The 15476-nt window shown below is 40.0% G+C and overlaps 1 protein-coding gene across 3 annotated transcripts in view; it reads left to right on the forward strand.

Annotated features, from left to right (window-relative positions):
• The window catches only part of NUDT14 (nudix hydrolase 14), a 63603-nt gene that overhangs the window by 35042 nt on the left and 13085 nt on the right, over positions 1 to 15476 (forward strand). For all 3 annotated transcript variants that reach the window (XM_075426929.1, XM_075426930.1, XM_075426931.1), the window contains exons 3-4: positions 7980 to 8044; positions 15213 to 15450. In XM_075426929.1, the coding sequence (XP_075283044.1) occupies positions 7980 to 8044; positions 15213 to 15450 (303 nt within the window). The remainder of the gene's footprint in view (positions 1 to 7979; positions 8045 to 15212; positions 15451 to 15476) is intronic.

The raw sequence follows: 15476 nt of genomic DNA on the forward strand, positions 1-15476 counted from the left end.
TAAGAATCCATAAAAATTCTTAAAGCTAAGCAGTTACACAAGAGTTTTGTCTGATTAGTCATGAATTTCTAAATAAAGGTTTCTGGTAGCAAGATTAGTGGTATCTTGTTTTTACAGCTGAAGTGATTTCATTTTTTAGCATTTGCAATAATATGCAAAATAAGTGGATACTCTTACACTCTTATAGTGACTGAAATCAAGAAGAGTCTTCTCTGCTTCTGGGTAGTTATGGAGTAATCCTGTTCTCTCTGCAGAGTACCAAAGTTTTGTCTGGTCTAGAGACAGCGGCATGGTAATGGCCTGCGTTTGGGTTTAATAAAAATAATCTTAGGAAAGCTAGGAAATATTCTATAACCTGAGTGCCTGTATTTTTAGAATTGTATCTGAAAATCTCTTGGAAAAGAGGAAACTATTGAAACCATTATTCTTGAAATGGGGAAATCAGATAAATTGTGAACAACTGACTTAGTCTGCGTTTCTGACTAATGATGGTTAGACTATACATTTATACCTGGCAAAAGATTGTGTTATTCACTTCATATTTGGTTTTTAGTAGATAAGAAACCAAGTTGCTTGTTTGTCCCTTACTTTAGCTAGGGCAGAACACTCGAGCTTTTTATTTTGTGAACTGTCCTTGAAACCTGAGATTGTTTTAAAACTTGATTTTTGCCATTTCAGAATGGAGTCATACTAATGCCTTTTAGATGGATTATTTATTGGTTTTATTATGTGATAACACTTATAATAGGCAGTTTCATAAATAATTAGGAATTGGAACAAAAGCCCATCAGGCTCTGACAGCTGTTGCACATAATACCCACAAAGCTTTATTTAATCAAATAAGTTAGAATAAAACCTGAATTTATTTATTAGAATATTTTGTTGAAAGAATCCCATTGAGATGCAGTGTGTCATTTCCAAGGGTATCCTGGGATACGGGCCAAAATATGACACTTAAGGAATGTTATTGAGAGCAACATGCTTTGATGTCTCATTTATTTTGCAGTTGAATTTATTTTCTATTTTTTTCTTTGCTATACGGAAACAGGGTGCTGGGAGATTGTTTACTCCAAAGAAGTTGTCGTGCATCATATTCTTTGGTTGGGTGCAAATTACTGCTTTACGAGGAGATAAAGATTATGTTTTAAAAGTGCATGTATATGGATTTGTTAGCACTTCTTAATTCATTCTTCTCCTGGTCTGATGATTAACCAAACATATGCTTCCTGCTTTGTGGTGTCATGAACAACTTCCTGCTGCAGTTCAGTTTACTGAAACCAACCTTCTTTTTGATTTTTTTCTAAAGTAATGCTTATTTTCTTAAGCATACGCATCTCACCACTTTATTCTGGTTTTACTTAGTATTAAATATTTAAGTTGTATTGGAGAAAGCATTCAAATTTCATCAGAATACAGAAGTCTTCTAGACGTCTCTAATTATCTTTTGCAAAATCCACTTTATCTGTGATTAGTATGAAAGGCTGAATGTTTTTGTCAGGAGCTTATAGCTTTGCTTTTGTAATAGGCTGCATTTTAAGCAGCCAATTGGATTGGTGTTGGCCTTTGAAAAATGTAAAATGCTTTGAAGGAAGACTTAAATGAACCAGTAAAGATTGTGCAAGCACACACATTTAATCTCAGGACGATCTGCATTATAGTTAAAGCTCTGGGAAACTAAAGGAATTGCACTAGAGAATAATCAAAGGGTACAGCTTTATTACATGTCTGTTCTGAAAACGAAGGCACTGTTTTCTGTGGCTTAAAATACTAACTGCTGCTCTGATAAAAGGAAGAAGACAGCACTTTAGATACCACATTGGAAGTTTTCAGGGACATGTCCAGCTGTGAAATGGATGGTTAATTTGAATATAGATGTAACACAGGGGCTGCAGGCAATTCTTTCTCATGGTCACCAAAAATAATTTTGAAATTTTTTAAGAAGAAGTAGACCTTCCCGAAGGATGAATCTTCCCAATGAATGACTTTTGATTGTTAGGTCTCAAACAAGTTTGACAGTTTTTTTGATTATCACTTTAAAATTGAAAGCACAGTCATTTCTTATTTGAACGAGAAAAGGACACTTGTTCACTAGCATGCGTTAATCCTTATCTGGGGTGTTTCTCAAACATAATATTTTAAAAAGACTAGATGGAATTACAGTCTCGACACAGAAAACAACATGAAAGATCAATTTGTCAACACTGTATGAACAAAGAAGCTGAAATTTATATAAATTCAAGAAGAAAAACAAATTTGTACTTTAAAGCTAAAATAATTATAGGACGTCTGAAGGACTCTTTTTTTTCTAGCTAACCTTCCTTGTAGTATGATTCATAAGTCTTCCCACTTCCTTCTTTAGGAGCCATACAGGCAAAAATATGACATGTATGTTTTATTTTCACATGCTGTCCAGCTGAGATGAGTACATCTTTCTTAAATACTTCTTAAATGTACTTCACATTACATTTGATTATTTTCTTCTATCAAAGGGATTTTTAATACAAAACTATTTGTTGAGAATCAAGGGGACTGACTATATAAATTACTTGCTTTTACTCCTATATGCCATTTTTGTCTGTCTTTTTTGGAATCTGACATTCCTTTTTTCATTGTCGTCTATGAGAGCGGTAACTGAAATACCACAGACTGATATTATTAGGGAGGAATTGGTGTTTGGTTTTATGGGTGTTTTTTTAAATCAAATAACATTATTTCCTAAAGTCTCCACTCTGGATCTGAGTTTATCATTTGTTAAGCAGCACGGACAATATCGTAGAGTTTCAGCTAAAGTTGAAATAATTTTTAGCCTTTAGAAGTAGGTGCAAGTGACTGAGGTCAATAGCTGGGGAAGCCCTGGTTTTCAACGTTAACATCAGTCTTTTTTTAGGTTCTTTAACTTCCCTTGTTCAATTCGGATCAGAATTTGAGAGACACACACATACCCATGCTAGACATCTACATAAGGAGATCCTGAGTTGCTCTTACAATGATTAAAGAAAGGTCAGTTTCTTTGCCCGTATTACCTCGTCAATTACTTAGCATACTATAGTATTAGTACAAGATTATCTTTAAAAATCCTCATCTGCAGCCTTTAGAGTCTTATTTCATTCACAGAAACACAAGAGCATCTTGTCCTTTTCTTTGCTATTACTATACTGGGATTTTTAAACTTTTTTAGTTTTTTAGCTTTGCAAATTCACATTTGTAAAGTATGCAGTAGGGTCACATCCAGGAATAATGAAAGGCTGAGTCAATCTTTATTTATTAAAGGGTTTTAAAAGTTTGTCTCATGAAAAGCAATTAGTAAGTGTTAGCAGTTGCTTGTGGATTAACTGTAACCCAGGTCAACAACTGACAAATCATCAAGACAGAAGATTACCAAACCAATAAGTACAAGGTGAAATTACATTTCTACCTAAAAAAAAACTTCAATAACAAAAAGCAAAAAACCCCTTCAGACAAAAAAACCCCTGAAACACCCAATCCCTACCCCCCAAAACCTTCCTTCAAGTATTGGAGCTCTAGAAGTACATATTCTTGCATCTTTGGCAGAGCTCATTTGCTGATCTTAATTGCTAGGATGTGTTTCAAAAGAATTAACTTTCCGTCCCTCCATATGTGTGTGCACATTTTAACAGGATGTCAGTTCTCATCTGTCCCTACCTCGTAACTGCTGTGGTCACATACTGCGTTTTTTACATTGCTTCTAGAAACGCCACCTTCCGTTCTCAGATTTGAGCCTGTGGACTTATCATAGTAATTCTATATAAACGTCTGCTTGGCTGGAATGTCATAAAGCATCAATTACTGTGAGCTCAATAAATACAGAGTTGTGCTATGTTAGGGGAGGGAAAAAAACTGGAATCCGTTTTCTAGGCCAATGGCACACAGCGGAGTCATTTTCTTAACTCCTCTAAGAGGCATTTTCAACTATAAAGGTTATATTCAGTTGAGTATCTTCTCTTTCAACGAGAGTCCTAAAGGTGGAGGAGGGATTCAGATTCTGGACTCCTGTGTTGCAGATGTCCACGGGTCAGCTGTGTGCGATTTCTGTACATTGACTTGGATGTTTTAGGGAAGCTTAATATGCATTAGAGCATCCTAATACCTACAAATTTCAGTCATTTTCAAGCTTTCTTTTAAATGGTTTACTGCTACATGAGATCCTTGACTGAATAGTTGGAGTCCCTTTAAGAAAACATTGTGTTAAATACCAAGACCAGGCACGCTTTAGCTGCAAACTTGAGTACGATAAAAGTTCAACCACAGGTTAGCTGGTCTTTGTAAATGTGTCTTGCTGACATTTTAGGTACGTATATTTCTTAAAATATTTTAAGGCTACCCTAGTTGTTCCTGTATTTCTAGAAGGAACAGTATCCTACATTATTGCACAGTAACCTGTTTATATGCATGCATTGTTTGGGAGACAGTCTCCTGTTATTATACATACAGCAAATCACTACTCTAAAGTGAGAAGGAGCTACTGCAGAGGGAAGACAGTGAGGGGTTGAACCGAGGGCTGAGCAGGCCTGTGGTCTTCACCAGCCCTGGAAGACACAGTGCAGACCTGTGTCATCTCTTGATACGGTGTCTTTCTGGACAGTTGTAGTCCCTAAAGCACTCTCTGGAAGATACAGTGCGGAGCAGCCAAGTCTCCTTCACTGGTCTGAGGTGATCTGTGTCTTACAGAAGCAAACTGCAGCTCCTGAATGACACGCAGAGCTCATTTTGAGGAGTTTTCTTCTCAGCCACCTCTTGCCTGCAGAGACGATGTGCCCACCAGCAGTGGCATCTGCGTGCGGTGGTTGTGGCATGTGCTCAGTGAGTCCCCGGCGCAGGTCTGTGGCTCAGTGGCTTTGTGTTTGCGTGAGTGACCTGTCCCTTTGCACTAGTGACTTCCCTGAGCATCAGCTGCTGGAGGAACAGCCAGCAAAGACGTACAACTCTGGAATATGGTAAAAAGTAATCATCTGCCTCCAAAATGAAAAGGGTGGCAGGTTTCAGCTGAGACAGTGTTTCGTTTGTGCAGGTGTGTTATAGCTTGTTTTTAAGGTATGGAGGCGAGTTTTGGATCCATCATGATCCTTTTACATCTGAGTATTCTTTTCCTTCGTAAAAAATAACAAAAGAAATGGTCTTGTGTTTCTCTTTGGGTTGTGAGCACATGAAGCCTGTTGCTGAATTAGGACTGTTTATGTCCATTTGAGATTAAGTTCTTGTCTAGAATTCCTACCTTTTTAGGAATTTTGGCTGGGCTTTTTTTTTTTTCCCTCTTCTAGTGGTTTTGTGTGATTTTTTTTTTTCTCTGATAACATACAGATTGGGCTTTGTTTATCTTCTGTATCTTCTATTTGTGGAGATTGTTGCTGAAGTCATTGTGAATGTTTTAATTTTTTTATTCTATACATTTACTCCTTGATCACTTTAAAGTTATAGATGCATATATAATATTCTAAAATAGGATTGACTGTAATATTTTAAAGGGAATTACCTTGAAACATCAAATAGCCTTGTAATATCTTTTGGTATGGTGCCACTGAAAGACATATTTGCAGCTCTGCTTTTGTAGTAGTCTTTTTTGATAGCCTGTATCATCTGTAAAAAATTGTAATCTCAGAGTGATTTTGTAGTGAATTCTTTCCATGATGATTTAGAACTCCAGAAAATAAATACTTTCCTTATCTTATAGGCCAGACCAAATAGCTAAATCCATGTTTGGATTGTTGCAGCAATAAGGAAACCCATTGAAAGCAGCGGCTCAGGGGATCCACTTAGACGTATTGAATAGTCTTGCCCTAACTTTCTGTAATATTCAGATAACTGTCCTGAGTGCAGCTTCAGATGGGTTTTCAGAAGTTACAGATCTACTGACCTGTGGAAATATTTCATGTTAAATTGTTTCTTGTGGAATAAGAAATACCAAATGGGATTCGTAACGTCATACTCATCCTAAGAAGGTGTAATTCTGAACTTTCTCCTCCATGACTCTCCAACTCTGACAAGAAATATTAGAACTTGTGTGTTGTGGTTTGTTAAAAAATGTAAATTTATGTTCAAAATTGTTTGTCAGTCTCTCAGAAAATTAGAAGTAATTAAATAGATGGTTCTACAGATTTGTGCCATTTCTGTACCCTCTCATCTCAAGATGGTGTGAGAAGCAGACAATTGTAATAACTTGCCGCTACTCCTTTCCAGCTTAATTTGATCTTGTTCCTTAATTCTGACAGATTGTTTTTAATTTTCCCATCTGTTCCATAAAAATCTCAAGTGATTGACTCTAAAGAAAAAATAATGTCTAATAGCTGAGCCATTTTTAATGAGTTGGTATGCGTTATTTAATGAGACGTGCTGAAGAAGACAAGCCAAGCGAAAGATTGGGCCTGGGGTGGTGGGTGTAAAGAAAGGTAAAGGGCAACCGTATGCTTCAGGAAGTCCCTACCCTTCCCTTTAACCTTAATTTGAGACTGGTGCTGCCTCCAGTTTCAGGCAATGCACATCCTTAGACCCATGGACAAAAAGCAAAGGTTCCGCAGCAGTAATTCCTTTTCCCCTTTTGTTTGGTGCAGTGCCTTCCCTCAGGCTGTACCGCTGTGGGGAGAGGAACAGTCATGCAAAGGAAGAGGAACCCCAAAAGATCAAAGAATAACACTTAAGTAAACGTAAAAACATTGTAGGCTGTGGTTCAACTGTTTTAGGAACCTACACCATAACTCCCAGATATTCTGGTGGTAGGTTGGAAAGAACCCCTGTGCCAGTAATAAACAGAGTGAAGGTTCTCCTCCAGCAAACGCTTTGCTTTAAAATTGCCTGCAAATGATATCTCCTGGGGCAGGAAGCCATCAATATGCAGTACAGGTCTTTGAGAATAGCAACTATGAATATAAATGTTAACATCTGGAGTTCTCCCTTCTGTGTTGGTTTTGATATATTATTATAATAAACATTAGCATTATTTTTAATAATCATCAAATAGCAGTTTCTCTGGCAGCTTGAGACTTCATTATTAAATAGTGAAAATAAATATACAGCTCTTTTACAAGGAAAGTTGAAAGTTTGACTCAAATCTGCAAATATGCCATTGTTTGTTAGTCTAATCTATTGTAGAATTCATAGAATAATGAATTAACTTTCCAATTGCATATGGTGAGGCATAACAAATGGGAGAATGCTACCATGGTAATGAGCAAAATATACACACTTGTTTTTGCAGATTTTAATGGGCTACCAACTAGGGAGAGAGACTTTTGTCTGCATTTTTTTTTTAACTAACAATACCTGAGAGTAATTTAAGTGAGCAGGGAACAGCAGTACTCCACACTTTCCGAGCATCTCCAAATACTCAGTGTGTCCAGTTTCCCTATGACATGTATTTCAAACAACCAAAGAGGATGGGGGAAGGATTAAAATGTGATTTTTAAACCACTGAATGTGGTAGCAGTTAAAACTGCTTCTGGTTTAAATTTGTACAAAATTGGACTTGAATGGTGTCTGTTTTAATGCTCAAGCTCAGCAAGTAGCCACAAACAGGAGATGCTCTGTGCTTATACAGAAATCTCTGGCTCTGAGTGAGACTAGACTGTGCCTAAGAGTTAGACTATCCTAATCTGGGACTGATATAAGGGAAGAAAATGTTTTATGATTTTTTTTTCTTGTTATTACTATCTAGTAGCTGTGTTCCTAGAGTCAGACTTTTTTTCTTTTTTCTGTTAGGGAAAAGTAATTGATCGATTGCTTACTTTGTCTGAATGGGAGGAGGCAAAAGTGACTTAATATTGGGTAAATTCTCAAGGGCTGTGGGAACACGACCCATTATCTATTCCTCTTGATGGATTTTGGACAAAGATCTTGTTGCATTGTGGCTTTAGTAATAAAACTTCTATGCATTTATGTATTTAAATTCACAGGATGTAAGTTTTTAATAGTTCTGCATTAATTCTTCATAAAGCATTGATCTTTTGTTTTTTTATCTTCTTCCTCAGTGTGTCAATCCTGATCTTTAACACTTCTCGGCAGTGCTTTGTTGTGGTGAAGCAGTTCCGCCCAGGTAATCCTCTTTTTTTAGATTTACTTTTCCTCTCTAGTGAAGCAAGCATTTAAGGGTTTAGCAGTTAAAAGTTGGTGCATCTGTGGTGATAAAATCTTTGTTCTATATTCTGTTTCTTTGTATGATAGCCCACCCTTTTCAGTTGATCAGAATTTCTAACCAGAGAAATTTCCATTACAGATGAAACAAACGATCAGGGTAGCCTTACATTTTGCTTTTTGGCTAGTCATTGTCCTCTTTTGGATGAAATTACAAACAGCTCTACAATGGTCATGCAATAGATGACTTTTATTTGAAGTTCCTTCTTGAACTGTCTAGTATTTAGTAGGCAGCTTCTGTGCAGAAGCACAATATTCTGTTTGGTTTTTTTTGCTTAAATATTCCTTTTTTGTTTAATGTGTTATTGGGAATTTAAAATGAGGGATATTCAGGGCTGTATGCTTTTTGATCAATACATGGACAGCTTCAATCTGCCAGTTATTATTATGAATTTGGGTTAATATACTATTTTTTCTGAGTTTTTATATCAGTTATTTTAATTCAAAGCAATATTTACTGTTTGGAAGTTAAAAATTAAATGCATATTCTCTGCATGTTAATTAAAAAAAAATCATGAGATATTTCACTGACTGTTGCTAAGAGACCGTTTCAAGACTGTTTGTGGTAGACTTTGTAGGAAACTTTCTAGGGCGGTGTCATGCTGTCCTTTCTTACCAACAGTGATTGACAGGCTCTTCAGTGTTGTGCAGCACTTATACTGACAGTGCATGCTCCTCAAGAAGTGCTATATTGGCTATTATAAAGAGGAAGTGTTTGTTTATTTGTTTATCAATAATTCAATGTCTTCTATTTGCCAGCTGAATAAAATGGCTCATATAGCTGTTGCTCTCTTTGAGGCACTTAGGCAGGAGCCTTCACGTATGTGTGTGTGTATATATATATGTACTGCACAGCGACATGTTCATTACATCATCCGTATGGAAGTGTCAAATCTGCCTCAAAAGACTGGACTGTTCTTGGAGTTAAACTGTTCCAGAGGCTGGAGCTGCTCAGAAACCTGGCCTTAGGGACAGTGGTCAGTCAGACACCCCAAAGCAGTTCAGTGATCGCAACCATGCCCTGACATTACTCACATCACGATAATTACATTTCCATTCCATGGTTATTGTCTGCCTTGGTGCTTGTTCCACAAAGGAAAACAACGGCTGAGAATTTTCTCATTGCTTGTCCCTACCAGGGTCCCTCCAGCAAAGGCAGTAGCTTGTTACTTGCTGCTCACTCACACGGCACATCCCCTGCACATGTGCTGGTTGACATGTGTGCTTGCCTTTCCTTAGGGCGTGGTGTCATGATCAGGTTTTCCCGTTGAAGACTGTGCTGCTTGTAAAAACAGGCATCCCTTCCTGTATGTACATTCCCACCCCATTTCCTTTGGCAGCACCAGCCCTCCCGCAGCCACAGCAGAGGCCTTACATAGGTGCAAACAGATAATTTTGAGGATTAGGCAGCTTGTCTGAGTGGCCTGAAAGAATTCATGCTGGCTTGAGGGGTGGCAGGAGCACACAACTAGGGTGAAGCAGACAGGACCATATTTTTCAGTGTGCTGTGGACTTAGATCATCTTGAATGATCTTTCAAAATGTGTGACTTTATGTTCAGAGAGAAAAAAGTTATGCATGTATCTCATTAGTTTCCATGTTAGTTCCTCACCCGTGACTAATTGGCCAAGGTGTTGGGCAGTGCTTATTATGGTAGTCAATTGATCACACAGTTTCAAATATAATAAAATAATATGTTCCTGGGAAAGGATTAGTACCTATGAATGTCAAAGAAAGCGTACCCCCACTCATGAGCGAGACCGGCAAACTGGCAACAGCAGATGAGGAGAAAGCTGAGGTACTCAACAACTTTTCTGCCTCAGTCTTTACTGGCAACCTCTCTCCTCACCCCTCCCGAGTCGATGAATGGCGTGAAGGAGACCAGGAGGGTAAAATCCCTCCAGCTGTAAGTGAAGACCAGGTTCAGGACCTCCTGAAGAACCTAAACGTACAGAAGTCCGTGGGACCTGATGAGATGCATCCCAGAGTCCTGAGGTAACTTGCTGATGTAGTTGCCAAGCCACTCTCCATGATATTTGAAAAGTCATGGCAGTCAGGGGAAGTCCCCAGTGACTGGAGAAAGGGAAACACTGTGCCCCTTTTCAAAAAGGGTAGAAAGGAAGACCCTGGGAACTACCGACCTGTCAGCCTCACCTCTGTGCCTGGGAAGATCATGGAACAGATCCTCCTAGAAGATATGCTAAGGCACATGGAGGCCAGGGAGGTGATTCGAGACAGCCAGCATGGCTTCACCAAGGGCAAGTCCTGCCTCACCAACCTAGTGGCTTTCTATGATGATGTAACAACAAGGGTGGACAAGGGAAAACCAATGGACATCATCTATCTGGATTTTTGTAAAGCCTTTGACATGGTCCCCCACAACATCCTCTCTCTAAATTGGAGAGCCATGGATTTGATGGGTGGACCGTTCGGTGGATAAGGAATTGGTTGGATGGTCGCAGCCAAAGGGTAGTGGTCAACGGCTCAATGTCCGGATGGAGACCAGTGACGAGTGGAGTCCCTCAGGGGTCCGTACTGGGACCGGTGCTGTTCAATATATTTACCAATGACATGGACAGCGACATCGAGTGTACCCTCAGCAGGTTTGCAGATGACACCAAGCTGAGTGGTACGGTTGAAACACCAGAAGGACGGGATGCCATCCAGAGGGACCTGAACAAGCTGGAGAGGTGGGCCTGTGTGAACCTCATGAGGTTCAACAAGGCCAAGTGCAAGGTCCTACACCTGGGTCGGGGTAACCCCTGCTATCAATACAGGCCGGGGGATGAAAGGATCGAGAGCAGCCCTGCTGAGAGGGACTTGGGGGTACTGATAGACGAAAGGCTGGACATGAGCCAGCAATGTGCGCTGGCAGCCCAGAGGGCCAACCGTGTCCTGGGCTGCATCAGGAGAAGCGTGGCCAGGAGGTTGAGAGAGGTGATTCTGCCCCTCTACTCTGCTCTGGTGAGACCTCACCTGGAGTCCTGCGTCCAGCTCTGGAGCCCTCAGCACAAGAAGGACATGGAACTGTTGGAGCGGGTCCAAAGGAGGGCTACAAAAATGATGCGAGGGCTGGAGCACCTCTCCTATGAGGACAGGCTGAGAGAGTTGGGCTTGTTCAGCCTGGAGAAGAGAAGGCTGAGGGGAGACCTGACTGCAGCCTTTCAGTACTTAAAGGGAGCCTATAGGAAAGATGGGGACAATCTTCTTAGTAGAGACAGCAGTGACAGGACGAGGAGTAATGGTTTTAAACTAAAACAGGGTAGGTTTAGGCTGGATATAAGGAAGAAATTCTTTACAATGAGGGTGGTGAAACACTGGAACGGGTTGCCCAGAGAGGTAGTGGAGGCCCCATCCCTGGAAACATTCAAGACCAGGTTGGACGGGGCTGTGAGCAACCTGATCGAGTTAGCGGTGTCCCTGCTCGCTGCGGGGGGGTTGGACTAGATGACCTCTAGGGGTCCCTTCCAACCCAAAACTTTCTATGATTCTAATGTGTGCCCTATTTTTTTCACTGTAAATATATTGGCCTTTCAATGGATTGTGATGTTTGATTTTGCATTCACTTAGAATAAACAATGTCAAAGATTTGAATCGTAAGCCATGTGCTGTTTCAGGAAATACAGTTTAACTGGGCAGCCGGCAGCTCAGCACCAGACAGCTGCTCACTCACCCCTCCCCTTCCCCCCAGCGGGATGGAGAGGAGAAATGGACAAAAGGGGAAACTCGTGGGTTGAGGAAAAGACAGTTCAATAAGGCAGCAAAGGAAATACACCAATAACAGTACCGATAATAGCAATGATAATAACAATGATCATAATGAACATGCAAAACAAACCATATACAATACAATTTTTCTCGCTACCCAACAAACGATTCACAGCCCCCCCCAAAAAAAAAAGTTAGAACTCCTGGCCCAGGGAGGATTCAAACTCCCTGAAACCGAGAAGAGCCGACAGCTTTCTTCCCCTGGCCAACACTCATTTATTAAACTCAGCATGCGTTCCATGGTATGGAATATTGCCATTGGCCAGCTTGGCTGTCTGTCTGGCTATGCTCCCTCCCACCTCCTGCACACCTGCTCGTTAGCTGAATGTGAGAAACTGGAAAAAAAGTCCTTGATTTGTAGCAACAACTGAAAACATCAGTGTTATCAACATTCTTCTTGTACTAAATCCAAAACACAGCAGCTCCCAGGAGGAAAATTAATTCTATCCCAGCCAAAAGCAGCACAAGGAGGAACGAAACACCGGTACAATCAAAGAGAAATCAGAAGTTTAAAGAAAAGCTAGCACATTTCCCCAGTCAGCTAAACCCCACTAACCCCTCAGTTGGTAGTGTTGTTATCTTTAGGCATAGCAAAGAAGTGCCCATATATGAGTCGTCTAACAAGGCTGCTTTGAATAACAGGTATGATCTTATTTGATGAGTTTGGTCGAGCCATCTGTCCTTTGTCCAGCCCTGCAGAAAGAAAGGCACAAGTACATTAACGCTACTGGAGTTTCCACTCTGAGACTTCTTAGAGCTGAGTGGTTCTGCGGTAACTAATTAAGATGTTTCATGAGCACTAGATGGTTGGTTGAATCCTCAGCGTGCTGCTGCTCATCGCACATGTCTGTGTGATGCTGGAGGAGACTGCTTGGTGAGGATGAAGTGGCAGTTTCTGACCAAAGTAGCGTAAGCCATTGGAAGACGAGGGAGCAATCAAACATGGAACTAGTGGGTGGGTGACTGTGCTGGGAGCTGAGTTCCAGCTTCTCGTTTCCGCTGTCCAGACCCTTTGTGTGTTTGCAATAAGCTGACAGCCTGTGGTGAGGAAGAGGAGTGTTACAGGTTTCTCTCCGAAGAGTGGGCCCTAGCCAGTAGGCCACAGACCGCTTCTCCATCTGGCACTGTATCTCCCATGGTGCATCACTTGTGCAGGCAATTTTGCACCTTCAGGAGAGATGTGGGGGACTGCCTGTTCCCTGATAAAGGCTTTCCTTATCTGTGAGCGATAAATTGAGTCTGAACCTTTCTGATCCTGCTAATAATGAATTCATACTGTGATTCCTTGGTGAATGCACTAATTTTTGGTATCTTACAGAAGTGGCTGATATCGCTTCTTTTCTTCATTATGTGAAGGGCTGTTAGTGTGCTTGGAGTGTTGGCTTTCCTCTGAAGAGGACTGCTGGGTTGGGTCCTTTTGGGAATCTTGGTTTTGATCTCCATGGAGCCCATCTGTGCTGAGGGAGAAGGAGAACGGCAGGTGCTTGCCGGAGTGACAGGATGGGTTTCAGGTATTCAAGAGACTTGTAACAGAGGGAGTTACTTTAATCACAATTTCGTATTTCTGTACCCATGCTTTTACCTGCGTCCCGTTTTGGTGCCCAACCCCTTTACTGGGATGCGTGCATTGTTACTTTTTGTATTTACTGATACGGATAAGTCAATGCTGAAAAAGCAATACAGTCATAAGAGTATTTAGCTCATCTCAGAGAGATCCTGGAGGTAGTTGTCATTTATGATAATTATCATAGCTTTTAGAAGTCTTTGGAATTATGACAGTAGACATCCTTCAAGGATCTGTCCTTCAGATTCTGCATGGAATATTTTTTTTTTTTCCCCACCCTCTTGCTGCATTTTAAAAAGAAAACTGAGCTCTAGTCATGCTTTTCACCTAAAGAAATGGAAGCTCCTTTCCTTAAATGATTGAATCTCAAAGCCCTAGATGTACCTACTGCAAACAGCTTTGAAAGATTTAAGTTCTGGAGAAAGATTAATTTTGGCGCAAACTTCTGCACTTCGTCTTTCTTTTTAGACTGATGGAGACATCTCCCTTTCAGGTGCTAATCTTGCCATACTGCGCTTCTGAGGCAAGAAGCACTACAGAAGGAGCCTAGGCACAAACTTCTGGGGTGTAGACTCTTCCACAGAGAGCAAGTGCTTGAGAAGTCACTGTGGTACTTTACTTTTATGTGACAACATTTCTTTAGGAACATTGTTGTGTATCACGGTTTTAAGAAATAATAAGCTAGATCCAGTAACTGGAAGAACAAAAAGTTGTCCATTAAACTTGAGCTCTTTTATATACCAGTTCTGTAAGATTTAGAATGGGAAGTGAAAGTTAAGTTCATTTGAAAACTGTTATGTGTATATGAAATAATGTAGGTAAAATATTTTGATGGAATAAAAATAATTTCAATTTTTAAAATAGTTTTATAATGCCCTCATGGTAACCTTTCATGAAAAGCAAAGTGACACACATGAGAATATTTCAAAGAAGAAACAGGTGGGATTATACCTGTAAGCCAAATTTACAATGATTGGAATTGTCAGTAGCGATTCTTTGTGTATTAACACCCAATCCTGCAGTTCTCACTCAGACAAAATTTCTGTTGACATCAGTGAGAGGTTCTGCTTAAATAAGGACTAAAATCTGGCATTTGCACTTTCTTTAGGAGTGCATTACAGTGGCAGCTGTTTGTAGATTAATTCAAGAAGTCTCTTTCAGACTCCACTCAGGAATCTGTGCAAGGAACTATATGTTCAAAAGGGGATTTTTTTTTTTTTCAAACAAACATACATGCTTTTCATACCCTTTCTAAATAACAGCTGAGTTGACAGGCTGAAGGACTCATCATTGTGCACATGGTACACAATGTGCAACCCAACTTTCCTGAAAGATAACTGCATAGTTTAAACTAAATCCTGATATCCTCATTGCCCAACAAATAGAAGTTGTTTGAAGCTTCAAGGACTTCTTGCATGAACTAGCTTCTATATATATGTTTGGGGTTTTTTTAAGGCATGAACTCATTGCAAATGATGTAAACACAAATAGAGTTTAAAGAATAATTTTATAGAAATGGCAAGAGAACCTTTGTTCTCCAAAATTCCTATTTCAATGTGTCATAATTTTAATAGACAACACAACTGAATTCCTTGGTACTCTCAAGTGCTCTGATGGTTATAAATTCCCAGGCAAAGTTTGTGTGTACAATCTTTTTTCTATTTAATATGAATAAGCTAAAAAACAAACCCCCAAACTCTCTTGTTTCTTTTTCTTTTGTTTGCTGGGGTGTTTTTAAGCTGTTTACATGTGTGAGCTGGAAAGGCATCATCCTCAAGTCTTTCAGAATCAGGACAAGGAGACCTTCACTCGCCTAGAGGATCCCTTGCCTGCTGTGGTAGGAGTGACCTATGAACTATGCGCTGGCATCGTAGACAAACCAGACCTTTCTTTAGAAGAAATTGCGTGTGAGGAAGTCTTAGAAGAGTGTGGCTATCGTGTTCCTGTCGCAGACCTAAGGAGGATCACTTCTTACAGGTAAATAGCAGTAAGTTAAAATACTG

Source organism: Opisthocomus hoazin, chromosome 7, assembly GCF_030867145.1.
Source record: "Opisthocomus hoazin isolate bOpiHoa1 chromosome 7, bOpiHoa1.hap1, whole genome shotgun sequence".
NCBI lineage: Eukaryota > Metazoa > Chordata > Aves > Opisthocomiformes > Opisthocomidae > Opisthocomus > Opisthocomus hoazin.